This window comes from Stegostoma tigrinum, chromosome 21, assembly GCF_030684315.1.
Source record: "Stegostoma tigrinum isolate sSteTig4 chromosome 21, sSteTig4.hap1, whole genome shotgun sequence".
Classification (NCBI taxonomy): domain Eukaryota; kingdom Metazoa; phylum Chordata; class Chondrichthyes; order Orectolobiformes; family Stegostomatidae; genus Stegostoma; species Stegostoma tigrinum.
The window spans coordinates 45,009,476-45,037,458 of NC_081374.1; the positions used below are offsets into that span (position 1 = coordinate 45,009,476).

At 41.7% G+C, this 27,983-nt stretch overlaps 1 protein-coding gene across 4 annotated transcripts in view; it reads right to left on the reverse strand.

Annotated features, from left to right (window-relative positions):
• LOC125462632 (sodium-coupled monocarboxylate transporter 1) overlaps nucleotides 1-10,639 on the reverse strand; it is an 80,241-nt gene extending 69,602 nt beyond the window's left edge. For all 4 annotated transcript variants that reach the window (XM_048552854.2, XM_048552853.2, XM_048552856.2 and 1 more), the window contains exon 1: nucleotides 9,973-10,639. In XM_048552854.2, coding sequence (XP_048408811.1) covers nucleotides 9,973-10,326 — 354 coding nt within the window. In that variant the 5' untranslated portion in view covers nucleotides 10,327-10,639. The remainder of the gene's footprint in view (nucleotides 1-9,972) is intronic.
• Nucleotides 10,640-27,983: the final 17,344 nt, after the last annotated feature.

Here is a 27,983-nt window from a genome sequence, read left to right on the forward strand (position 1 = left end):
GTAATAGATGGGGTACAGTAATGAATTGACCATCATAATGAATTGTGTATAGTTGAATTTTAGTAATAGTTACAGAATGATACAGTAACAGATTAGGTACACTAAGTGGGTATAGTAATGGTTTGGGAATATTAAATGCGTTGCTGAGCCATTGAATATTACAGCATAGAAAGACTGTTTCAACTATCATGTCCACACTGGTCATCAAGTACCCATCTACCCTTATCACATCTCCCAGCACTTGGACTATATATTTATAAGCTGCTAAGGCTTCTATTGTATTTATCTAAATGCTTATTAAATGTTGTGATGGTACCAATTTCTACCATCGTTTCAGGCAGTGAGTTGCAGTTACCCACTGCCATCTAGATGAAAATACTTTTCTGAAAATCTCCACTATACAACCTGCCCCTTATATTAAATCTACACCTCCTGGTTTTTGACCCCTCCAGTAAAGCGAAAAGTTCCTTTCTGTTTATCCTTTGTTATGCCCTTCATTTTTGAAAATTCACTGACGGGAGGCGAGAGTCATTAGCTGGGTTTGCATTTATTGACCATTCCTAGTTGCCCTTGAAAAGGTGCTGGTCAGCTGGCCTCTTAAACCATTGCAGTCTTTGTGTTGTAGGTAGGGACAGAATTCCAGAAATTGACCTACTACAGGGAAGGAATGCAGATATATTTTCAAGTGGATTCTTTCTTGTCCTTTTAGACGGTAGTGGTCATTATCTGGAAGATGCTGCCAAAGGAGCCTTGGTGAATTTCTGCAATGTATCTTTTGGAAGTACACACTGCTGTTAGTGAGTGTTGGGGCTGGAGGGGGTAGATGCTTGTGATGTGGTGTCAATTGAGTGGGCTGCTTTGTCCTGGATGGTGTCAAGCTTGAGTGTTGTAAGGGCTGCACTCATCCAGGCAAGTGGGGAGTATTCAATCACACTCCTGACTTAAACCTTCTAAACAGTGGGCAGGCTTTGAGGAGTAAAGAGATGCATTACTCATGACAATATTCCTAACCTTTGAACTTCTCTTGGAGCTACAACATACATTTTTTATATATTAATAGCTGGTCTCTATCAGTCTCTGGTTAATGGGTACCACAAGATGTTGATTGGATTCAGTGATGGCAATGCCATTGAATATCAAGGGACAATGGATAGATGCCAGTGATTGCAAAATAATAACAGAAAGAAATAACTGTTTCATTTGGAGGGAGAATTTAGTTGCCTCAGGCTGTGAGAAGAATGAAGGGGAGGAATTGTATCTTCTGTTCTTACAGGCAGAAATGGTCAAATTAATACATCACTAATAATGGATCGGGCCAAGTAACAGCTTGAATACAATAATAGATTGAGTGCATGAATTGATTGAGTATATTTCAGATTTAGGGTTAGTAATAGATTAAATACGAGAATGGGTGAGGTATTATAATGGATTGGTTATAGTTAAGGAGTGGATACTGCAAGCAATTTAGAAGCCAAATAGCATTTAGGTTTTATTACTAGAGGATTTGTGTATAAGAGCAGTTCCTGTAATTATATATAGCCTTGGTGAGATCACACTTGTGGAGTACGTGTGCAATTTTACTGGTGGAAAGATACACTTGTTGTGGAGGGAGAGCAACAAAGGCTTACCAAATTTATTCCTGGGATGGAGGGATGCCCCATGGGAATAGATGTAAGGCAATCAGAATCACACATATAAAATTCTTACACGATTAACAGGAAATTTGCAGGACCAGTGTTTTCACTGGCTGAGAGAGAGTCATGGACTGGAAAGGGAGCCCATTTAAAATTAGTTGATTGATTTATTGTCACATGTAACGAAATACAGTGAAAAGCTTTGTTTATGAGCAGCACAGGCTGACCACAGCCAGCAAAGGATGTACAGCTCAAAAAAACTTAGAGGCAGAGATAATAAAGTGTAGAGCTAGATGTACACAGCAGGCCAAGCAGCATCAAGAGGAGCAGAAAAGCTGACGTTTCGGGCCTAGACCTTTCTTCAGAAATGGCTTACAGGTTACATTGCAGGTTACAGTTTTTGAGGCTAGAGTCCGTTCATCAGTCTGATAACAGCTGAAAAGAAGCTTTTCCTGAACCTGCTGGTGCGCGTGTTCAGGCTTCTGTATCTTCTACCTGATGGAAGGAGTTGTAGGAGATCATTGCCAGGGTGTGATACGTCTTTGATCACATTGGCCGCCTTTCAATGGCAGTGAGCCGTGCAAACAGAGTCCATGGATAGAAAACTGAGATGTGGTGGAATTTCTTCACTCAAGAGATGGTAAATCTTTGTTATTCTATCCCTCAGAGAGCTGCTGAGCCTTACTAGTTGGATGTGTTCAAGTATAAGATTGATAGATCTGTGCATGTTAAAAACATCTTATCTTACCACCTCAGAGATATTAGGAACTGCCGATGCTGGAGTCTGAGATAACACAGTGTGGAGCTGGATGAACACAGCAGGCCAGGCAGCATTAGAGGAGCAGGAAACCTGAATTTTCAGGTCTGGATCCTTCTTCAGGCCTTTCTTTCCTGGTCCTTTTATGCTGCCTAGCCTGCTGTGTTCATCCAGCTGTACACCTTGTTATCTTACCACCTGTCTTGATTAAACTAGATACCAAAAATTCCCGATCTGAAAGTCAGAGAGGGTATGGGCAATTCCTGGCGGGAATGAGCGATTGTTGCTTAACCACAATCAGGACACCTGGCACTTTCCTTTGCACATGCTGAACTATCTACTGAAACTGGGATCTGCTAGTCTGTCAGGATTCTCATGACACCACTCCAATCCACTTGCAGGACTCTCCTGCACTTTAAAGATGCACCTCAGGATGGACTGGCAACTTTCAGTGTAATTTTGCAGCAAAGGCACTTCATGCACAGGGACGGGCATCTAGCTCATTGGCTGGACTAGAATGCAACTCGTGGGCGCTTGCACAATCTGAGGGCTCACTGGCTCCGAACCTACCAGAATGTTCACAACATCCCTGTCTTCTCTTGACTTCTTCCACTTTGCCCCACCACCCTACACCTCACCATCTCACCCCAGCCTTAGCTACAATAGAGTGCAACTCTTCCATGACAACCATGTTCCCAAACTGAACTAGTTCTATTTGCCTGTGTTTGGCCCATATCCCTCTAATCCTTTCCTATTCATGTGCCTGTCTAAATATCTTTAAAATCTTGCAACGCTAGCTGCATCTGTCACTTCCTCTAGCAATTCATTCTACATTCTCTACGTGAAAAAGTTACCCATGCAAGTCCCTTTAAAATTTTTCTCCTTTCACCTTAAAAATATGCCCCCTAGTTTTGAACTCTCCCATCCTAGGGAAAAGGTCTTTGCTTTTTGCTTTATCTATGCAATTCATGATTTTATAAACCTCTATAAGGTCAACTCTCAATGTCCTACACTCCAGTGAGCAAAGTCCCAGCCTATCCAGCCTATTTTCATAACTCAAACCCTCCAGTCCCAGTAGCATCCTTGTAAATCTTTTCTGTATCCTCTCCAATTTAATAATATCTTTCCCATGGAAGGGCAACCAGAACTCCTATATTCAATGGTGTGGGTAATGAAGACAAGTGTGCTAAATGCCTTATTGACTGGAATTGTTGGCTGGTTCGCTGAACTGACTGGTTTTCATGCAAACATTTTGTCTCTCCTCTAGGTGACGTTGTCAGTGCTGTCGATGTCACCTAGAAGGGAGATGAAATGTTTGCATAAAAACCAGTCAGCTTGGCGAACCAACCAACAACTTCAACTGCAACCCAAGCTACATCTTCATTAAAGCCTTATTAACTACCCTATCTACTCATGATGCAACTTCCAAGGAGCTAAATATCTGAACCCCCTAGTCTATCTGTTTAACAACACTGATTAACAAGGACCTATCATTAACTGTATAGGTCCTGTCATTGTTTCTTTTATCAAAATCACATATGTCCAAATTAAACTCCGTTTGCCACTTGTCAGTCCAGTGGCAAAAATTGATCCAAATCCTTTTGTAATCTTAGACAACCTTCTTCCCTGTCAACAGTGCCATCAATTTTGGTGTGTCTGCGAACTTACTAGCTATGTCTCCTTAGTTCTGATCCAAATCATTCATATAAATGATAAACAACAGTGGACCCAGCACTGGTCCCTGCAGAACACTGCTGGTCATAGGCCTCCAGTCCAAAAAACAGCATTCTGATGAAGAGTGATCCAGACTTGAAATGTTGCTCTCTTTCCACTGATGCTGCAATCTCTAGCATTTTTTTTTTTTTTCAGCTCCACCACCACCCTTTCGATTCTACCGTAAAGCCAATTTTGTACCAAATTAGCAATTTCTCATTGAATCCATGGGATCAACCTTTACTAATCAGTCTACCTTGCGGAACCTTTTCAAAGATTTTGCTAATGCCCATGTAGACAGTATCCACAGTTCTGCCCTCATCTAGCTCTTTGGTAATATACTCAAAAAGCTCAATCAAGTTTGTGAGACATGAATTCCCACACACAAAGCCATGCTGACTACCTTTAATCAATCCTTGCTTCTCCAAATGCATATAAATCCTATCTCTCAGAATCCCCTCCAACTATGTTCCCACCAGTGACATCAGGCTCATTGATCTATAGTTCCCAGGCTCGGGGCCCCACCGTTTCTTCCCTAACTTCCCAGAATGTCCTGGGTTACACTTGATCACGTCCCAGAGATATATCCACATTAATATTTTTTAACACCTCCAATATCTCCTCTTCCAAATATCAATATTTATTTTCCTGAGTTCCCTAACCTTCATGTCTTTCTCCATGGTAAAACTGACACAAAATCTTCATTTATTATCTCTCCCATCTTCTGTGGTTCTACACACAGATAACCTCATTGATCTTTAAAGGATCCTGTTGTCTGATGTTATAGAAACGCTCGCCGGGGCAGTCGATTTAGTTGCAAATGTTTCATCACCCTGCTTGGTCAAATCATCAGTGTGCCTCCGGTAAAGTGTTGATGTTCTGTCCCACTAGTTATTTATATGCTTCAGTTGTTGGGGTGTTTGATACCACTTCTGGTTCTGTTTTTCAGTGGTTTGTACACAGGGTCTAATTCAATGTGTTTGTTGATGGAGTTCTGGTTAGAATACCAGGCCTCCAAGAATTCTCTGGCACATCTCTATTTGGCTTGTGCGATTTTCGATGTGTTGTCCCAGTCGAACTCATGTCCTTCTTTGTCTGTGCGTAGTGAGACCAGTGAGAATTGGTCGTGTCTCTTGGTGGCTAGTCAGTGACCAGACTGTCAATTTTCTTTCGGTTTGGCCTATGTAGTATTTCTCACAGTCCTTGCATGGTATTTTGTATATTACATCAGTTTTGCTGGTTTGGGGTATGAGATCCTTTACGTTCGTCTGTAGCTATCACAGGGTGGTTGTTGGTTTGTGGGCTGCTCTGATTTCCAGGGGTCTGAGTAGTCTTGTGGTCATCTCTGAAATGTCCTTGATGTATGGTAAGGTGATTAGAGAGTCTGGTCATGTTGTGCCTTCCTGTTATGATTTGCCTCAGACGTAACAGTGGATTCTGCTTTTCAGGTATCCATTCCTTTTGAAGGCTCAGTATAGGCGCTCCTGTTCTGTTCTGCATAGTTCCAGCTAGCTGCAATGTGTCGTGGCTCATTTAAATGGTGTCCTAATGCAGCTGTGTTTGTGGGTGTTGGGATGGTTGCCAGTGTAATTGAGTATCTGGTCTGTATGTGTGGTCTTTCTATATAGGCTACTCTGGTGGTCTTCATTGTTTTTGCATTCTACCATTATGTCCAGGAAGGGTAGTCAGTCATTGTGTTCTTCTTTTGTGAATTTTATCCCAGTGAGGATGTTGTTTATGTGTTGTTGGGTTTCTTTTACTTTTGTGCGTTTGATAATCATGGACATGTCATCTACATATCGGACCCAAATTTTGGGTTGGAAGGTGAGGAGCGCTGTCCGTTCTAACCTTTGCATTACTGCTTCTGCAATCAGTCCTAACATTGGGAATCCTATTGATGTTTGTTGATTTGTTTGTGTGTGCTGTTGTTGGAGGTGAAGTGGGTCATTGAAAATGAAGTGGTTTGATCACTATGCCCTTGTTTGATATGGTATGCCTGTACTACTTGCAAATGTTGAACACCTTTGCAGCCTGAGACATATTCTGGACATCAAGTGTACCGACCGAGTCATCAACACTGAAGTCCTCACCTGTGCCCAGGTACACAGCCTCTTCACATTACTCCAACAACACCGCCTCCGCTGGTTGGGTCATGTACATCGTATGCCGGACAGGAGGATCCCGAAAGATGTACTGTGCAGGGAATTGGCCATCGGCAAGAGAGCACGAGGATGGCCTCATCTTCGTTTCAAGGATGTCTGCAAAAGGGACATGAAGTCAATGGACCTGGACGTCGAGAGATGGGAAGACGTCACAAAAGAGCGCTCACACTGGAAATGGGATCTACGCAGAGGGCTGGAGCGAGGAGAGAAGAAACTGAGGCTTGCCGCTGAGGAAATGCGTGCTCGACGGAAAGAAAGCAACACGGCAACACGGGAGGAGAGTGTCCTCAAATGCAGTCGCTGAAACCGAGACTGTCACTCCCGTGTGGGACTGTACAGCCACAACAGACGCTGCGCTACCGCCCGCGGCTGAATCAAAACTCTCCAGGTGCAGAACCATGGTCTCTCGAGACTGACGGATGCCACACACTTGCAAAACATGCTTTTCACTGTACCTAAATACATGTGACTACAATAAATTGAACCAAATCAAATCAAATACAGCAGCAGAGATGGAGTGAGTGTGGCATAACAGAGGAGATGGTGGTCCTTAGCCTGGTTGAGCAGAGAAAGTAGTTGATCTTTTTCCTTCACCGCTGGGCATTCCTTCAGACAGCTGAGGTTGCGTTGACAGAATGGCAACCTCAATCCAGACTAACAGTATCTGGTGGAATGGCCTCTTCTGCTGGCTCTGAGAAAAAAGACCATGCCCTTCTGTCCTCCAGGAACTCTACGTACCTGTCTGCTAAACAGGTTCCAAGTTCGCCTAACCTGCCACATCCAGGGTAAATGTGGCAAATCGCGCAAATCAACTCCAGACTGACAGCTCAACGGCCATTTGAAGATTCTTTCAGTGCCAGTGATGTTGATCTATCTTGACAGTCGTTTGTTCTTCCAGTTTCGGCAGATAGTAGAATCGTGTTAGCATAGATGTGAGGGACACCATAGGGCAGGGTAGGAAGTATTAAGGTTGTATTTTGGATGACATTGCAAGGAAAGTCACTAGGCTTCAGTAAGAGAAACCATTCATGAAACTCAACAAATTGGCTTCAGAAAGACTTGTCTATGTTTTATATTTGGGTAAAATTCTTGCTCTTAATGGCACACTGTGAGTGAATGAATTCTGTGACCAGAGAATTTAACCGATTGGATTTCAGATTCATTAACTTGCTCACCTTCAACTCCCACACCACTTTATCCCTGTGCCAATGAAGAACATGATACTTACTGGAATGCAGTTAAACAAGTTCCAGGAACTCTGCCGTTACTCATCTAAGCAACCATTGTTCACCTATATACATAAATATCTGGTGTCAACATTTATTTAATTGGTGTACCCTTCTGTTGAAAGCACTAACTGATAAATTTCTTTCTTTACTCTGAGTGGTTCAGGTTTTTATCTCAATTTTAAGTAAAGATTGATCAATTTCATAACAGTGATCAGTTTCAACTTGTCTAATTTCAGCAGGTTTGATCTTTGCTTTTATTACACACTGTTGTCAATAGGGAGGTAAGACAGGGAGAGGATTAATGATTGTGAGACACTGGCTCTGATAGTTTTACTGCTCTTGGAGTTGGGTTGTATTTGTGTGGCATCTCTATGACTACAAAGTGCATATCGTGGAAACACGGTTATATTGTTATTTTCCTCTCAGCAGAAATCCCTGATCTCCCCCATAGCTGACATGATTGCTGATTAGCTTGTTGTTAATTGTAAGGTTATGATGCTTTTTTTTAGATTTTTAGATTAGATTCCCTACAGTGTGGAAACAGGCCCTTCGGCCCAACAAGTCCACACTGCCCCTTGATATATCCCACCCAGACCCATTCCCCTATAACCTACACACCCCTGAATGCTACGGGCAATTTAACATGGCCAATCCACCTAACCTGCACATTTTTGGACTGTGGGAGGAAACCGGAGCACCTGGAGGAAATCTACGCGGGCACGGGGAGAATGTGCAAACTCCACATAGGCAGTCACCCAAGGGTGGATTTGAACCCAGGTCCCTGGAGCTTTGTTCTGAACTCCCCGACAAAGGAAATAGTTCCTCTTTATCTTCTCAATTCAATCTTTTGTAACTTTCTGATCTTGTACGCCAGTGGTGTTTGTGGGAACACACAATGAAGAAGTTGGCTGCAATAACAAAATAATAGTGACTACACTTCAAAGATTATGACACTGGCTGCAAAGCACTTTGGAATATACTGAGGTCCTGGATGGCGCAATATAAACACTCCTTTTCGCATAAAAACAATCCTGTACATACTTATTTACCTATCATGTTATAGGATATACTCAGGTGCTTCAGAGGAACATGATCGTTTTATGAATGGTTTCTCTTACTGAAGCCTCATGACTTTCCTTGCAATGTCATCCAAAATACAACCTTAATACTTCCTACCCTGCCCTATGGTGTCCCTCACATCTATGCTAACACGATTCTACATGTTCCTCTGAAGACAAGGATTGAACGCAAATTTAAAGTCATTTTGCAGACGATGGGGTTAAATGCAATAATATTAAATTTAGATCTCAGATCATTTTCGTAAGGAGCTAAGTCATGGGAAAAGGCAACAGAAAGCTTTTGTCTACCATGTTAATGTACATCATTTCTAGACAACAAATGTTAACAGTTTGCATGAGCCTTGTGGTTACATGCCCTAACCTTAACCCAAGTTCCCAGTTAAAGTCCTATAAACATTAGAACATGCTACCAAATGTCTGGAAGACTGACAAAGAAGGAGAGAAAGCATTGACGAGGTTTACAGACGCAATTGCAAAACCTGGGACTTGATAGCTGGAAGCACTGCCACTACAAATTGAATAAAAGCTAAGTACTGCAGCTCTGGAGATCTGAAATAAAAACGAAAAACTCTTAGGAAACTCAGCACGTCGGCAGAATCTGTGGAGAGAGAAAAAAAGTCCTAGCCTGATATAATTCATCTTTGGCCCTTCTGTGTTCTGAAGAGTCATATTCGACAAAACATTATCTCTGCTTCTCACTGCATGGACACTGTCAGACCTGCATTTCTCTAGCATGTTTTTTTTGTATGCCATTGATAGTTGTCCCGAAAGGTCACAGTGTACAAAAAGCCACGGCTGAAGAGATGCAGTAATTGTAGTTGATGTTATTTTTGGAGGAGTTAAAGAAATAGAGAAGTGATGTCACGGAAGGATTTGAAAATAATTTTGAAAACTTGTTAATTTTGCGGAGTAACAATATCAGAAGCTAATGTAGATCAGTGACCTTGGGGATGACGGTTGACCTGACCTTAGTATGAATTAAGGTGAGTTTTGGATGATGTCAGATTTATGAAGGATGCGATTTAGGAGTCTGTCACAGAGCCCACTAGATTAATCAAGTATAGAGAGAGTGAAGGCTAGGCGTGAATGAAAGTTTCAGATGACCTGATGAATAATGTTACATTGGTCTTCTTGAGAATAGAGGATTGTGGGTTTGGACATCATTTCAGAGTTAAATAGGATTCCAACACTTTAAATGATCTTGTTCCAACTGAGAAATTAACAGTGAAAGGAATGAAGTTGGTGGCTAGGAAATAGAGTTCGTGGTGAGGATCAAAGACAGTTACTTCAGTCTTCTCCAAATACAATTAAAGTAAACTTCTGCTTGTCTAATATTGGATAGTGGTTAAGCATAGTTTGTACTTTAAGATTTACCAATTACATTTTTTTTGTTCTTACCTCATAAGTGCTGGTGATGTTGAGTCTGTAGAATACAGGCAGGAAGAATTCAGCACTGACGATGGTCACTATGGCATAGCTAATGCAGAAAATCAAGAACATGGCCCCAAAACGGTAAACCTCTGCCGGTGTTCCAATCACTGTCACTGCAGACATAAAGCTGGCAGTAAGGGACATAGCCACAGGCAATGCCCTCAGTTGTCTGTCTCCAAGCAAAAACTGGCTGTTCGATTGCTGGCCTCTAGCTTTAATTGCATGATAGACTCCAATTGATGCAGAAATAAGCAGCATGATGACAAATACCACATAATCCCACACTGTGAACTCAGCCACGGTTGTCCGAGGAGTAGACATTTCCAAATAAATTCAAAGTGGGAGTTATACTCTTCAAAGAATTGTAAGTTGTTTGAAGAAAATATTTGAAAACAAACTATATCAACTCAAGTTCATAAAACAAAACCCATGTTCTTCTGAAAAATGTGTTTGGGAACAAAAGAACAAAATTGCCAAAAAGAGTAATTTGTCAAAACATTCTGACCATCCATGGAAGTCCGAGACAGTGAAGGGACTTAGTAACAGGTATTGGTTGTTTGCGAGCAAGTGCAAATTGCAACAAAGACAAAGAGACACAGAAAGCTCGTTTCCACGCCTTGGTTCTTGGCCTCTCACATAGCACAGCTCAAAGAAAACCTTTGTACTACACCTAACAGATTGAGTCACAAATCACCTTATCTCCCATCAGAACTATTTATAAATGAACCATTGGCTTTACCAGTGATTTTTAACTAGTTCCAAATTATAAGACCATAAGACCATAAGACATAAGAGTGGAAGTAAGGCCATTCAGCCCATCAAGTCCACTCCGTCATTTAAATCTGATGGGCATTTCAACTCCACTTCCCCGCACTCTCCCCGTAGCCCTTGATTCCTTGTGAGATCAAGAATTTATTGATCTCTGCCTTGAAGACATTTAACGTCCCGGCCTCCACTGCGCTCCGTGGCAATGAATTCCACAGGCCCACCACTCTCTGGCTGAAGAAATGTCTCCTCATTTCAGTTTTAAATTTACCCCCTCTAATTTTACGGCTGTGCCCATGGGTCCTAGTCTCCCCGCCTAACGGAAACAACTTCCCAGCGTCCACCCCTTCTAAGCCATACATTATCTTGTAAGTTTCTGTTAGATCTCCTCACAACCTTCTAAACTCTAATGAATAAAATCCCAGGAACCTCAGCCGTTCATCGTACGTTAAATCTACCATTCCAGGGATCATCCGTGTGAATCTCCGCTGGACGCGCTCCAGCGCCAGTATGTCCTTCCTGAGGTGTGGGGCCCAAAATTGGACACAGTATTCTAAATGGGGCCTAACTAGAGCTTTATAAAGTCTCAAAAGCACATCGCTGCTTTTATATTCCAACCTGCTTGAGATAAACGACATTACATTCGCTTTCTTAATCATGGACTCTACCTGCAAGTTAACTTTTAGAGAATCCTGGACCAACACTCCCAGATCCCTTTGTACTTCTGTTTTATGAATTTTCTCACCATTTAGAAAATAGTCCATGCCTGTATTCTTCTTTCCAAAGTACAAAACCTTGCATTTGCTCACGTTGAATTTCATCAGCCATTTCCTGGACCACTCTCCTAAACTGTCCAAATATTTCTGCAGCCTCCCCACCTCCTCAGTACTACCTGCCTGCCCACCTATCTTCATACCATCAGCAAACTTCACCAGAATGCCCCCAGTCCATTCATCCACATCATTAATATATAAAGTGAACAGCTGCGGCCCCAACACTGAACCCTGCGGGACACCACTCATCTCCGGTTGCCATTCCGAAAAAGAACCTTTTATCCCAACTCTCTGCCTTCTGTCAGGCAGCCATCCTCAATCCAAGCCAGTAGCTCACCTCGCACATCATGGGCCCTCACCTTGCTCAACAGCCCCCCGTGAGGCACCTTATCAAAGGCCTTTTGGAAGTCTAGATAGATAGCATCCACTGTGTTTCCCCGGTCTAACATACTTGTTACCTCTTCAAAGAATTCTAACAGATTTGTCAGACGTGACTTCCCCTTACTAAATCCATGCTGACTTGTTCTGACCCTGCACTTCCAAGAATTTAGAAATCTCATCCTTAACAATGGATTCTAGAATTTTACCAACAACCGAGGTTAGGCTAATTGGCCTATAATTTTCCATCTTTTGTCTTGATCCTTTTTTAAACAAGGGGGTTACAACAGCAATTTTCCAATCATCTGGGACTTTCCCAGACTCCAGTGACTTTTGAAAGATCACAACCAATGCCTCCGCTATTTCCTCAGCCACCTCCCACAGAACTCTAGGATGTAGCCCATCTGGGCCAGGATATTAATCAATTTTCAGACCTTTTAGCTTTTCTAGCACTTTCTCTTTTGTAATGCCTACCGTACTCAACTCTGCCTCAAGACTCTCCCTAATTGTTGGCATACTACTCATGTCTTCCACTGCGAAGACTGACACAAAGTATTTATTAAGCTCTTCAGCTATTTCCTTATCTCCCATCACTAGCCTTCCAGCATCAATTTGGAGTGGCCCAATGTCTACATTTGCCTCTCATTTGTTTCTTATGCATTGAAAGAAGCTTTTACTATCATTTCTAATATTACTAGCTAGCCTACCTTCATATTTGATCCTCTCCTTCCTTATTTCTCTCTTTGTTATCCTCTGTTTGTTTTTGTAGCCTTCCAAATCTTCTGATTTCCCAGTGCTCTTGGCCACTTTATAGGCTGTCTCTTTTTCTTTGATACATTTCCTGACTTCCTTTGTCAGCCATGGCTGTCTAATCCCACCCCGGATAATCTTTTTTTTTAGGATGAACCTCAGTACTGTGTCCTCAATTACACCCAGAAACCTCTGCCATTGTTGCTCTACTGTCTTTCCTGCGAGGCTCTGCTTCCAGTCGATTTTCATCAATTCCTCTCTCATGCCCCTGTAATTACCTTTATTTAACTGTAATGTAACTGTAAGTGTTCCCTTACTTTATGGTCTTTTATAAAGTCAGGCTCATTACATTAGCACTGAGTCCAGAATAGCCTGCTCCCTTGTGGGCTCCATCACAAGCTGTTCCAAAAAGCCATACTGAAACATTCCATGAATTCCTTTTCTTTGGATCCACCGGCAACATTATTCACCCAGTCCACCTGCATATTGAAGTCCCCCATGATCACCGTGACCTTGCCTTTCTGACATGCCCTATCTATTTCCCGGTGCACCTTGCGCCCCTGGTCCTGATCACTGTTAGGAGGTCTATACATAACTCCCATTATAGTTTTTTTGCCTTTGTGGTTCCTCAACTCCATCCACATAGACTCCACATCCTCTGATCCTATGTCATTCAGTGCCGTAGATTTAATTTCAATCTTAACTAACAAGGCAACCCCGCCCCCTCTGCCCACCTCCCTGTTTTTTCGATAAATTGTGAATCCTTGGATGTTTAACTGCCAGTCCTGAACTCCCTGCAACCATGTCTCTGTGATGCCTACCAACCATAATCATTCAAGAGGATTTGTGCTGTTAATTCATCTACTTTGTTGCAAATACTACGAGCATTTAGATAAAGTGCCTTAGTGATAACTTTCTTATCAATATTAGAGATATTGCAAATCCTAAGATGACTTAAGCTATCCTTCCTTTATCTCATTTCCTGAACTCTGAACTTGGAGTGTCAATAATTAACTATAGTAAACAGCATTTACTGTTATAATTTAACTCTCAGCTATTGAGCAAATCAATATATTTTGCTATATATAAGCATTATTGATATATGGATCCAGAATCACAATACAAGATATGCTGGCCCTCTCCCTCTATCGCTTGTCCTGCATTAACACATTCCTTAGTTCTGTACCCTTTGCATCTTGACACCTCCTGTGAGTTGCTGCCTATTTTTCTGCTCCCCCTCCTCTTCTTGAGGGGGTAGAGGTTCCTGTTCGTTACAGATCTCAACCCACTGATGTCAGTTACGTGCCACCCCTACAGCCCCAAGAAAGATCGTCTAACTCTGCACAGAACACCTACTGGAGACAGAATTGAATACTCCCAGGCGGGAGTCGAGGTGGGGGTATGGGAATTGTGTACGAGGTGTGATTGTGGGGGTTAAGATACTGCTACTCCTACTTCCCTCCGATTAATTACAAAGCCAGAAGTCACATGACACCGGGTGATAGTCCAACGGGTTAAATTGCAATCACAAGCTTTTGGAGCACTGCTTCTTTGTCAGGTGAAGTGGACACCCCAGTCCAACACTGGCATCTCCACATCATGATCAATTACAGGGTGGCAAGAATTGTGCTTGACCATTTAAAGTTCTCATTCTGATGCCAGAAGGTGGGAGGAAGAGTTAGATTCATTTAAATGTCACTGGGGAGGCAGGAACCATAGTGGGGCAGGGTGCTCCTGTCAGTTTGAAGACTTATTCCAGTAGGGCTCCCAGAGTTGAGGCCAGTGGGGATGCCATCAGATTTCCTACTGACGCTGGTACTCCACAGTTTGCATGAAATTTCACCCCAGATTTAGATCTTTTCTATACTGGAAAGTAACATGATGTACTCATTGGACACAAAAAGGACGTTCAGCTAACTGGTCCATGCTCTCTTCAGCTTCTACAAATGCCTTTTTATTCAACTCCGTCAATAATGGATCTTTTTTTCTTTAAAGCAGAGTAGGCTGAGGGGGGACATCATTTAGGTGTATAAGCTTACGAAGGGTATGGACTCAGTGATGAGAAAGCAGCTGTTCCCCTTGGTTGAGGGGTCAATTATGAGGGGACAAAGCTTGAGGGTAAGGGGCAGGAGATTCAGAGGGGATTTGAGAAAAACTTTTTCACTCAGGGTGATGGGAATCTGGTTGAGAAGGTAGTGGATGCTGGAAACCTTACAACCTTTAAAAAGTATTTGAATGAGCCCTTAAAATAGCTTAACATTCAAGGATATGGGACAAGTGTAGGAAATTGGGATTAATGTGCCCTTAATAGTAGTTATTGTTGCTACAGACTCAATGGGCTGAAGGGCCTTTTCTGGGCTGTATGACTGTGACTCTACGACAGTATCCACAGAATGACCAATTTCTGTTCCTTGATCACCACTTTGGTCACTCTTTGGTCAAGTGTTTTTATGCTACATGACTAGTTTTGCTTTGGAGACAAAATGATTGAAGAGATGGTAAAGTCAAGGACTAGCTTCAGCTTTATCTTCAAATGCTATCTATAATAGAACATAGAACATAGTACTTTACAGTGCAGTAAAGGCCCTTCATCCCTCGATGTTGCGCTGATCTGTGAAACCAATCTGAAGCCCATCTAACCTACACTATTCCGTATCATCCATATGTTTATCCAATGACCATTTAAATGCCCTTAAAGTTGGTGAGTCTACTACTGTTGCAGGCAGGGCATTTCACTCCCTTACTATTCTCTGAGTAAAGAACCTACCTCTGATATCTGCCCTATATTTATCACCCCTCAATTTAAAACCATGTCCTTCATGCTAGCCATCACCGTCTGAGAAAAAAGGCTCTCACTGTCCACCCTATCTAACCCTCTGATCATCTTTTATGTCTCTATTAAGTCACCATTTAACCTTCTTCTCTCTGACGAAAACAGCCTCAAGCCCCTCAGCCTTTCCTCGTAAGACCTTCCCTCCATACCAGGCAACATCCTGGTAAATCTCCTCTGCACACTTTCCAATGCTTCCACATCCTTCCTATAATTTGGCAACCAGAACTGTGCGTAATACTCCCAAGTGTGGCCACATCAGAGATTTGTACAGCTGCAACATGACCTCACGGCTCCGAAACTCAATCCCCCTACCAATAAAACCTAACACACCGTACGCCTTCCTAACAACCCTATCAACCTGGGTGGCAACTTTCAGGGATCTATGCACATGGACACCAAGATCTCTCTGCTCATCCACACTACCAAGAATCTTACCATTAGCCCAGTACTCTGTATTCCTGTTACTCCTTCCAAAGTGAATCGCCTCATGCTTTTCCACATTAAACTCCATTTGCCACCTCTCAGCCCAGCTCTGCAGCTTATCTATGTCCATCTGTAACCTGCAACATCCTTCCACACTATCCACATCTCCACCGACTTTAGTGTCATCTGCAAATTTACTAACCCACCCTTCTACGCCTTCATCCAAGTCATTTATAAAAATGACAAACGGCAGTGGCCCCAAAACAGATCCTTGCAGTACACCACTAGTAACTGAACTTCAGGATGAACATTTCCCATCAACCACCACCCGCTGTCTTCTTACAGCTAGCCAATTTCTGACCCAAACCGCTAAATCACTCCCAATCCCATGACTCTGTATTTTCTGCAATAGCCTACCATGGGGAACCTTACCAAATGCTTTACTGAAATCCATATACACCACATCAACCACTTTACCCTCATCCACTTGTCTGGTCACCTTCTCAAAGTACTCAATAAGGTTTGTGAGGCACGACCTACCCTTCACAAAACCGTGTTGACTATCCCTAATCAAATTATTCCTTTCTAGATGATTATAAATCCTATCTCTTATAATCCTTTCCAACACTTTACCCACAATACAATCAAACTGTATACAATTTAATCTTATACCAGTTTTGAAGAAGAGTCACTAGACTCAAAATTTTCACTCTGTTCCGTCTCCATAAATGCTGCTAGACCTGCTGAATTTCTCCAGCAAGTTTTGTTTATTCTTAATTCAGACTCTGACTTCTAGTTATGTTTAGTAATGACTAATCTATCTTTTACAAATCTTCATGTCCATGTACTCTCAAAGTCAAAAAGTCTCAGAAACTTCATGTCTGTTGTGTATTATAGTGTGTTCCTTCGAGCCTGTTGTAAATCTACCTACATTGTGGTATTTACATTCAGTGATGTACAACTGTGTGACATCACTCCAAGGCTACATTAGGCTGCTCCAGTACACAAATGGTGGGGCCTGTAGCTATAGACCTACATGTTGAATATAGACATAAACATACATTTTGGACCACCCCAAAATGAGATCATCTTACATGGCATAATCTAATGCCATTTGAATTTTTTGCTGCCTCTTTATTTCCCATTCTGCAAGGACACAGGACCCATTCCAGTCCCAATGGAATCTTTCTCATCCCATTGGTGCACCTTCTCCCTGTCCCAGAACTGGTGTAGTGTTATGTCTCATGCTCATTATATCAGTATATCCATAAGGGACATGCTTATGCTATTATCACTGTATCACAGCGTGTGACCTGAGGGTACAAATTCAGACACCATCTTATTTGGAATCACTTGAAATATGACACAACCTCTGGAAGCATGCTTTGTAACTAATAGCTCAATGTTAATTGAGACATTGATGCAATAATTGAATAATTACTTTTAATAACATCTGTAGGATTCTTCAAAACCACATTTTCCATTCCTGGTTTCTTATGTTACGAGAAATAACATGCACATTATTACATCAGGTACAATATCCTGCTAGACACAAGACCCACATCATAGTTAGCAATGGTGGCGGTCTATGAAGGAAAGATTTCAAGAATATAGTGACAGATATTAGGAAAACTAGTTGAAGACCAACTGGACATCATGCCTGGACATCAAAGAATTTGGATAATCAGCAGGATTAATTTCTGTGAGTAGAAACAGCAAGGGATACCTCTCGACAAAGTATTGACTGACCAGAAGGCAGAACTAATTTCCATTTTATAATAATCTAAGGCCTGTGAAATACAAGAAATAAACAGTATTTTCTACATATAAAAAAGTTTCCCTCAGTCTAGACCTTGCTTGATTCCACACTTGCTTTCTTCAAATTAGTAGAAAAGTAAAGTGAAGCCCACATGAAGTCATGACTCCCTGTATGGTGCAAGCCCCACTGATAGCAGAAACCTACAGCTGTACACTTGTGATTCTTAAACTACAAGCCTGTTAAACAACATTCTTAGAGAGAACGGGGCCAGTAAAGAAGCAACAGCAAGGAAAACTAAATGAAACAGAGCCAAAAAAACTGGAAAATAAAATGAAGGAGAATCAAAATCAGTAAAATAAATAAACAAACACTGCACTGTGCTCTATGTCTTAAAAATGCCAAATACAAAGAAAAATGGAAGGCCTGCACATACTTAAGGACTGGGCAACAAATGCCACCTTTACTGAATGCCAACTGTGCCAACAACAGACCCATTTATATTTTACACATCAAGAAATAGCTGATCCCAAGAAATGGGCACTAAGATCTTGTTTGCCATCTGGTCTTTCCATAACTAGCAGAAAGATCTGGATGGCTCTTGATGACTAAATCAAGATAAGAATTAACTTCAGGAAAAACAGACTCCAGCTCATGTCATACATCCATCCAAGTGTCTATTGAACAATTTGCTAGAAGATATAACAACAAAAAAATAAATGTGGCTTTCCAAAGAGGAACTTAAAACCAAAGAGGAACCAGAAAGAGGATCACTGAATTGGTTATTGCCTCAACATCAACTAAACCTTTAGTGAAAGGGCCACACTATTGACACACTACTTGAAGTGAATGCAAGTGTGAAGCCACAGATGCAGGACGACAATTACAAGCTTTAAGTACTACCGATACTCTTGATAACGCCAGCAGAGTGCACCAAACAACAAAATCTGTAACAGTTACAGGCTGTTGCACCTTTCCAAAAGCTGTCCAGCTTTTGTTGATTTCTGGTAAGCTTGTTGCATCAAGGAACATTGGCTATGCATGTGTGAAGACAAAAACACAGGTGACCAACAATGTGTTACAATACTACTACAACAGTAGCACAGAAATTATTAAGAAGATAAACAAACACAAACACACTGCTGAGGTTCAGAGTTAACCAAGCGAAAGGCAATTTTCAGGTGATGACCAAGCCTTCCATGTTGTTAGCCTCACACACCATGTCAACAGTACAAGGTGATGAGTAACATTTACTATTATTAATATTAAACATCCTGAAAATCAGCGGGAAACGCACTAAAAGCTAAAGTCCATATAGGAGCCGGTGCCAATATATTGTCACTCTGTAACCTGAAAGACATGTACCTCATCAAGTGGTGTTGCATCGGGCAGCCAATAAGACACTGTCTCACAGTGTATATTGGATCATCAATTCCATGCATTAATGGAATCACACAGTGGTGCCAATGCACCAATACATGTTAGCTTCCTGAAATTTTTTTGTCTAGATGCCAACAGTTCAGTTTTGGCAGGAAAATCAATCTGCACAGGCGTAGTCGCTGTTCATGAGTTTCACTCCACACCTACTGTGCTGGGACAAACCACGTCTGACACAATCAACTCTGTTCTCCAAGGATGTGACATTGAAGTGAGATGTAAGACAGTTGTTAGTCACACTGGGTGGATTACAAAATTCAAACAAAGTTGTTCCTCTTATTTCACATATTGATGCCCTTGAAGTAGAAGATATTCTCAAGTTTGAACTGTTACAGTATTTTGAATTGTTACAAATGAGCAACAAACAAATTGCAGAAGATCATTATCCAGAGATGACTTGACAGCAGTAAAGAACTACACTACAAAATTGTTAATTTTGTTCATTCAGAGGTAAACCTGGTATATCACAAGAAGTTATTTCCAAGGAAAACAAGTCCTAATGCCAAAAGTATTACGCTAAGATATCATGCCAGTGTTGCACAAGACACGCAAGGGGATACGTGCAATCTTGTTTAAGATAAACATGACACAAAGGATTTAACACATAAAAACTTGTGCTATTAATAACACTAATTTATCATGACCAAAGAACAATACAGCACAGTAACGGGTCCTTTGGCCTTCCAAGCTGTGCCAACACATTTTGCCCTTCCATACTAAAACTAATGATCAACTTGATTAAAAGATAACAAGCTGTAGAGCTGGATGAACACAGCAGGCCAAACAGCGTCAGAGGAGCAGGAAAGCTGAAATTTCGGGTCTGGACCTTCTCCAGATCAACTTGATTTCTCTGATTAATGATCCAGCATTTGCAAATGGGACTCAGACTGAAGTTTGACTGTATTCTTCCTTTTCTTGCTCTTGCTAATCAATCAGGTTTGTACCTGGGATTTTGAAAAATTTTCGTGAGTTTTTTCCTTTCTTTGATCACATCTCGGCACATGTCATGGCCAATATTTATCTCTCACTAGCATAATTGAATCTGCTTATTCAGTCGTTTGTTGTTTGAGAGTGCTTGCTGTGTATTTCGTTAGCTGCAGAGTGTTTTGGGATATTCTGAGATTGCGAAATGCACTGTTTTAATCGAAGCTTTTCCCCATTAGTATGAGCCCTCATATAGTGTACAATGTAATGTTGCACACTGATTCCAAAGTGTTTTTGGGAGGGGCTGTTAGACTCACTGCTGCTTTACCTGGGAGGTGTGTGTGGAAGGAGGAAGTAAATGGGCAAGTGTTGAGCCTTCTGCAACTGCATGGTAAGGTGGTGTGGGAATAGAGGAGAAGTGGTCCCAGATGAGAGGCAGAAGCAGTGTCAATGATGTCATCAATGTACCAAAGAAAGATCAATGGTGGGGGTCTGGGTTGGACTGGAGCAAGGAATGTTCTATGTGCCAAAATAAGACAGGTATAACTACATTCCTGGTACTCACGGCTACACCTCTGATTTGAAGAAAGTGAGAAGAAACAAAGGAGAAGTTTTTAAAAGTAACGACAAGCTTGACCCAGCAGAGGAGGTGATGGAGAATGGGGGTAGTTTGGGCCTATTTTTCAGGAAGGAGTGCGTGAAGGAACTGGACAAGGGGAGAAAAAAGTTGAGCTGAAGTAGAAAGAGCTATGTTCCATGGGGCAGCAATAGGCAGAAACTATGCCAGTTTTATTTGTGGGAAGAAGGTGGAAGCATTCTGTTTGGATTTGGAGAACTATGAACTGAGAGGCTGTAGGGGGAAGATCCCTAGATGAGATAGGGCTATTGACTGGCGTGGACAGAAAAGCTTGATGTTCAATGTTAGGATCATGATACATGGAGATGTTGGAGAGGAAGCTCGAGAGCTGGCACTCAACCCTCTTCAACTGCTGGTGTAGAGATACCTACAGTGCTGTGTGGAGACAATTCCAGGGTTTTGATCAAATGAGAGTGAAAGAATTATGACATGAATTTATCATAGAGAGTGAAATCTGCTGTCTTCACCTTGTCTGGCCTAGCCTACGTGTGACTCCAGACCCACAGCAATGTCAGTGACTGTTAAGTACCCTCTGAATCGGCCAAGAAGGCCATTCTGTTGTATCAAATGCTGCAAGGTCAACAGATATATGGCTGCAAGATCAAAGCTTCATGCTTGTTAATTTCTGATTGTTATCTCATATTGGAGCAATTACTTTCAAGGAAATACAATATTTATACCATATCATTTACTATCTCAGGATTTTACAGTGCTTTGGCAACCATAGGATGATAGAATCATAGAGGTATACAACATGGAAACAATGAAGGAATTTTGCAATTTTCACTTGTCAAGTTCCCAGCAACGTGATATTGACAGGAGTAGGTTGAAGGATAAAATTAGAAGAATTTTCTGTGTTATTTTTCTTCAAATAATGCCAATGCAAGTTTTAGTTGTGCCCAAGAGAGCAGGGAGCATGTCTGCTTTGTGTCTTATCTCAATGACAGCATCTCTGAAATTGGCACATTCCTTCAGTCCTCCACTGAAACAACAAAACAGCAACAGCAAGATATGAATTTTCATCACTGAGGTGGGTATCTCCAATACAGAAACTTTCTGACTCTAAAGGCCAACCTTGGTTTAAAAGGCTCCTTTTGACCTAGTTTTTGCTCTGTGCAAGTAGGCTTCCCAGTCCTGGAAGTAGACACTAGGTGGCCACAGGAGCAGGCAAATGCCAAGGTAGAAGGCCCATATAGCACGTGACAAATTTGTTTAGAATCTGTTTGGTGCACAAGTGCTCACCTCTCTCACCCACTCATATTTCCCACCCAGCCAATGGCCGCCCAATTGACAATTTATTCCTCCCATTATCATACCCACTTATTTCACTCATTGCCCTTTCACATTGAAACGGGTACCTCAGCAACCCTATGGCTCCTCATAACCTCAATAACACCTCCAAAACCAATCATCCAGTATCCTCCATGATCTGACCACTGGAGCTATATGAGATGAAAAGAAAACTTCTAACAATCTAATGCTGCTGTCACTTATACAGATGGTAAAAACAATCCATCATTTAAATCGCCTGAATTTTAATTTCCTGAACTTGCAAACTCTTATAAAAATAAAGTTCTGTCTGGGCCCCACATCCAGGAAAAATGATCCTATAATAACTGTTTAAATGGTCACTCAATCTGTGAACTCAGAACTCCTTGCTGAGGTAATTTTAGTTTTTGAAATTTAGACACGTATTCATAATGACATAATAATACTAGACCTTGAGAAACATCACCACTCTTTCTGTGCTATAAGGAAGACATATTCATCACATCTTCCAAACTCCACAGAAGTCTAGCCCTATATCTCTGGAATAGCAGGGTATGGGGACAGCTTGAATCTATAACATACCAATTCAGTGGCTTGAAGGGGAACCTGCAACAAATTTATGTCTTTTCTTAAAGAAAAAGATCAAAACGGCACACAGCATTTGAAATGTGGTCTCATCGATTCCCTGTAATTAAGGAAAGCATCCCATTAGCCTTCTTAATTACTTGCTGTATCAGCATACTAACATATTATCCAAATCTCTCTGTACTTCAGATTTCTGCAGTCATTCTCCATTCAACTAATAACCTGCCTTTTTATTCTTCCCACCAAGGTGAACACTAACACATTTTCCCACATTATACTCTGTTTGCCAGACTGATGCCCTCTCACTCATCTCATCTAATTTGATCTCCAGTCTACTCATGACTTCTTCACTATGTACTTTGTTACCTACCTTTATGGCATCTGCAAGTTTAGTTACTCTACCTTCACTCCTCTCATCTATGATATAAACGATAAAGAGCTGAGGGGCCAGGACCCCACTTGTCACAACCAGCCAGTTAGAGAAAGACCTATTTATGCATACTCTCTGTTTTCTGCCATTCTTTCTAGTATGTTACCCCGTAAACAGTAAGTTCCCACTTTGCATGATAACTTCTGATGTGGGGCTGTTTCAAATGCCTTCTCAGAATCCAGGTACAGAACATCATCAATGGGCTCCCTTTTAGCCATTGCCCATGTTACTCCTTCAAAGAACATCAAAAAAATTATTAATCATGATTTATTTTGATTAAATCAAGCTGACTCTTCCTGATTCCCTCGAATCTTTCCAAGTGCCCTGTTATAAGCTCCTTAATGATCAGTTCTAAAGCCTGCCCTGCAGCAGTCTTGCTATAGTTTCCTATCTTCTGCCTCCCTGCATTCTTATGTAAAGGAGTTGTGGGAGATGGTGGTGTGATGGTGATGCCCCTGGACGAATAGTTCGGAGCCGAAGGCTAATTCAATAAAATTAAACTAATTCAATAAAATTCTGGAGTACAAATCTAGGTTTAGTAGCTACTATGTAAGCCTTTTGACTGTTCTAAGAATTCAACTCAAATTTCGTTTAGGAAAGGACATTTGCTTTTCTTATTTGGCCTGGCATACACATGACTCCACATCCATAGGAACGTAATTAACTCTTAGCTGCCTTCTGATCAATTAGAGATGGGCAATGGATGTTCATCCAACTAGAGACACCCACATCCTAAGATTTTTTTTTTAAGTTGCTACTTTCCAGACCTATGGCAGCTTTCCAGAATGAAGCAAATTTTGGAAAATTGAGACCATCACATCCATTACAGCTTCTCTAATTCCTCATTTATGGAGCAGTTTAGCTAAATCTCTTCTGAGCTCCCTACAAAGCTATGACATCTTCTGGTGCTCAGAACTGGAACCCATAACAGGGTCAAACTGTTAATTCTAGGTTCAGCAAAACCTCATCAGTTTTGTACTCGACGTCTTTATTTATATAGCCCATCAAAAACTCAGGTTTCAGTATGATACCGTTTTTAAGCACTGAATTCTCAAACTGTTACACTCGGCTTGGTCATCTATGGCACACAACTAACCCTGCATCTTTGAACCTGGCTCTGTGCAATATTCAGACACAACATCCAATTGACTTGAACCTCATAAGCACTGCAATCAATAAACCCATGTACAAATCAGAATATCTTGAACTTAGTGACATACTCTTGGGTGGCATTGTGGCTCAGTGGCTAACACATTTGCCTCATAGCACCAGAGATCCAGGTTCAATTTCCCACCTTGGGTGACTTTTTGTATGGAGTTTCTACATTCTCTCTGTATTGGTTTCCTCCTACAACTCACAAAAGGTTCTAAATTAACTTCTTTCCTTTTTTGTAGATGCCCCCGCTCTCCAAATTTTAACTACAGCCCACAAATGAGCCATAGGCACAGGTCTTTCTAATTCAGAGGGTGTTGGATCATCCCAATCATTATTGTCCCCATGTCCATATGCATATGTTTTGTCATCTAACCTGTTCCAGTCATCATCATTGTCATCGTGCCCTCTGAGTAGAGTGGCTCACTAGGCACCTCCCCACCTGTGGCCACTATCTGACCTTTTGGCTTTAGACCTCTCATGTCTGAAAGCCAACACCCTCATTTTACCCATTTCTCTCTGGTCATATTTCTTATGAGGGCTGTCAGAAATACAGCCACCTTCTCATATGTATCTTTGTCTTGCCTCTTTCACTAAGCTTTCTGCTCTGATTTTGGGGTATTTGGATCATACCCCTTCCTGATCATCTTCATGATCAGTTTTTGATTGCAAACTAGCTCACTTTATAAAAACAACCTCTCTGGGACCCATCTTATTCTCCCTTTATCCTTCAACACAATCTCTTCTGGATCCCTTCCGGCTGCCAGGGTCTTATGCATCCCTTAGGTTTTCTGCCTTATCTGTCCTGTGGTGGGGCTCAACATCTCACTGGTGCGGATGCTCCTTGGGCCTTATCTGTCCTGTTATGAGGCTCCGCCCTCCCTGATGTGGGCTTCTTTTTTCTCACCGAGTTCTTTTTGTACTACAACATACAGCCGTGATTGCCAGCAGGGTTTAGCTTCTACCTAAAGGGTGGTAATATTAAGCATACTCACTCAATTAGGACCTATATAGCCAGTAATGGACTGGTGCAGCACTTTGCTTGTAGCACCAATTGCTGTAGAGAGAGATATCAAAGAGGAGTCTTCAGTTCTGTGTTCTGTAGTACAAGCAATTTTTATTCAGACCTCTATTGTCACAAGTGGGAGGGACCTGAGGCCACTCCGAATCTGGCTTTCATGTGGGGCACCGTTGCCCTTTTAATTACAGCTGAGAACAGAGGTCAATGATGCTCTGAGTTCCCTAACACTTCACAATATTTCCATACTTTTCACGTTACAATAATTACATGCAATATTGATGTCATTGTTAGCCACATCTCTCTAAACTATCCATCCAATCCAGTAAACATGCAATCAATGATGGACAACGCTGTGGATAGCCCTAGGTCCTACCAGATACCTCCATCATTTGCCTTTGGGATCTTACAACGCTTCTGACAGTTTTATTCCTTCCCAGGCATTTGCCAGCTGCACTGCGTTATTTACCTTCAAGGCAGAGATCGACAAATTCTTGATCTCACAAGGAATCAAGGGCTACAGGGAGAGTGCAGGGAAGTGGAGTTGAAATGCCCATCAGCCATGATTTAAATGGCGGAGTGGACTTGATGGGCCGAATGTCTTACTTCCACTCCTATGTCTTATGGTCTTACCAATAACCTAAATATTTGCTTTTCACTAAGGACTCTTCCAATTTCTGTACTAACTTGAATATGGTAGATTAGGAAGGATATTAATCTCAACCAATTATTATAAAGTCTTTAAGATCAACTCCAATACAAAATTATTACAATTCTGGGACACAGCTGACAAATTGAGAACAACCATTCTCTCATTTCACCCTGACAGATCAAACAATGCTCCTTCTAACTTGCAACTGCAGTTTACGACCTCTGCTATTTGCATGCTATAAATGAATTTTAAACCAAAGGTTCATTTCTAAATCATGAGAGGCATAGATAGGGTGATTAGTCAAGGTCTTTTCTCCAGGGTAGAGCAGTCCAAAACTAGACGGCAGAGGTTTAAGGTAAGATGGGAAAGACTTAAAAAGGACCTAAGAGGTAACTTTTTCACACAGAGGGTGGTGCATGTACGGACTGAGCTTCCAGAGGAAGTGATGGAGATTGGTACAATTACAACATTTAAAAAGCATCTGGATAGGTACATTGCTGTAGGATCAGACTTTTCCTTCTACCTGTTACTAAGTAACAAGCCTGGGACTGTGACCAAACTAGACCTTTCAAAAATACCCTTATTAAAATGCTTATACATTTAGAACTGCCTGTTCACGGAAATCTGATTAATGTCCCTAATGTTTCTTCTGATGGAGAATCTCATCTTATCCAGTATATCTATATGGAGACTACTCAAGTCTAGTTTTGAACATAAGTAACTGTCAAACTCTTTTTGTCACCTTGTGTTGGCTAAAAGAGCCCCAAGTGGCCATTTTGTCAACTTAAGATCATGGGCCACTACAACAACAAGTTGACAACTGTAGTGATTATAACAAGGTTAGGCAGCTGGACATCGTTGAAGATGAGATTCTTGAATCCTTGTTAATTTGCAGTTCGGAGGGTTGGTGTGGACTCAGTAGGCTGAATGGCCTGCTCCCACACTGTTGAGCTTCCAGGATTCTATGAATCTGAATGAAGGAGTACACAAGTCAAGGACTGTTCATTTGTAAATAAAAGGTGGCCTGGTGACTGGATACCAGCTTCTGTGGAGGTATTTTGGTGGCGAGGAGAATAAAGCATGAACTTGCTTAAAAATAGATTCCTTCGAGTCCGAGTAAGCATTTCTTACATCACGCATTTGTTTGGGAAGCTTGACTTGTTCAATCCTGCAGGCGAGGTCTGGGCCCAATCTGTGGAAAGAATGTGATCAGACATGATGGGAACTGCAGATGCTGGAGAATCCAAGAAAACAAAATGTGGAGCTGGATGAACACAGCAGGCCAAGCAGCATCTTAGGAGCACATAGGCTGACTTTTCGGGCCTAGACCCTTCATCATAGGCTGACTTTTCGGGCCTAGACCCTTCATCAGAGCGTGATGAAGGGTCTAGGCCCGAAACGTCAGCTTTTGTGCTGCTAAGATGCTGCTTGGCCTGCTGTGTTCATCCTGCTCCACACTTTGTTATCTGTGGAAAGAATGTATTACTTTTTCTGGGAAAACAACATTGTGACAGATGACAAGCAGCGAGTAATTCTCCTGGCAGCATGTAGAGCTGCAGATTTTTCTCACTCGGAGCCTAACTTTCCCTGAGGCACAAGATACTAAAACCTTTCAAGAATTGATGAACATAATTAAGAAATGTTGCAACCCCAAGCCACCTCTAATTCCGAGATACTATCGCTTTCGCGTAGCAATTTAAGAACCAGGAGAATCTGTGTCCAGAAGTTTGACTAGGTCAGATAACTGGCAGAAGCTTGTGACTTTGGTTTAACCCTTACTGAGATGCTTAGAAACCATCTGAAATGTGGCATTAATGATGTTACTACGCAAAAATGCTGACTAGCTGAAGCCCGATTGGATGCCCCAAAACAGGTGCTATGGCTGGCTTTATCATTGGAAAATGCAGCAAGTGGACCTTATGATTTGCAGGGTGTGCTGATGGAAGTGGACACCCTCCCCAGTCCGGCTGAGCATGGGGAACACTGCTTGAGTGCAGGGAGTTGTAGAACCTCACTCAGGACATATACTGATCATTGGGATTCCAAGTTGGCCCACAATAAAACCTCAAAACAAAGCCAAGCCTCAGCCAAACAATTCAGACTTCCGTAAGGACACAGGCCGGCAAGTTGTTGTTGGTAATCAGACTTGAGATTGCAAAGGAGTCCCACTAGACCTAAATTGAGTAAGATAGCTCA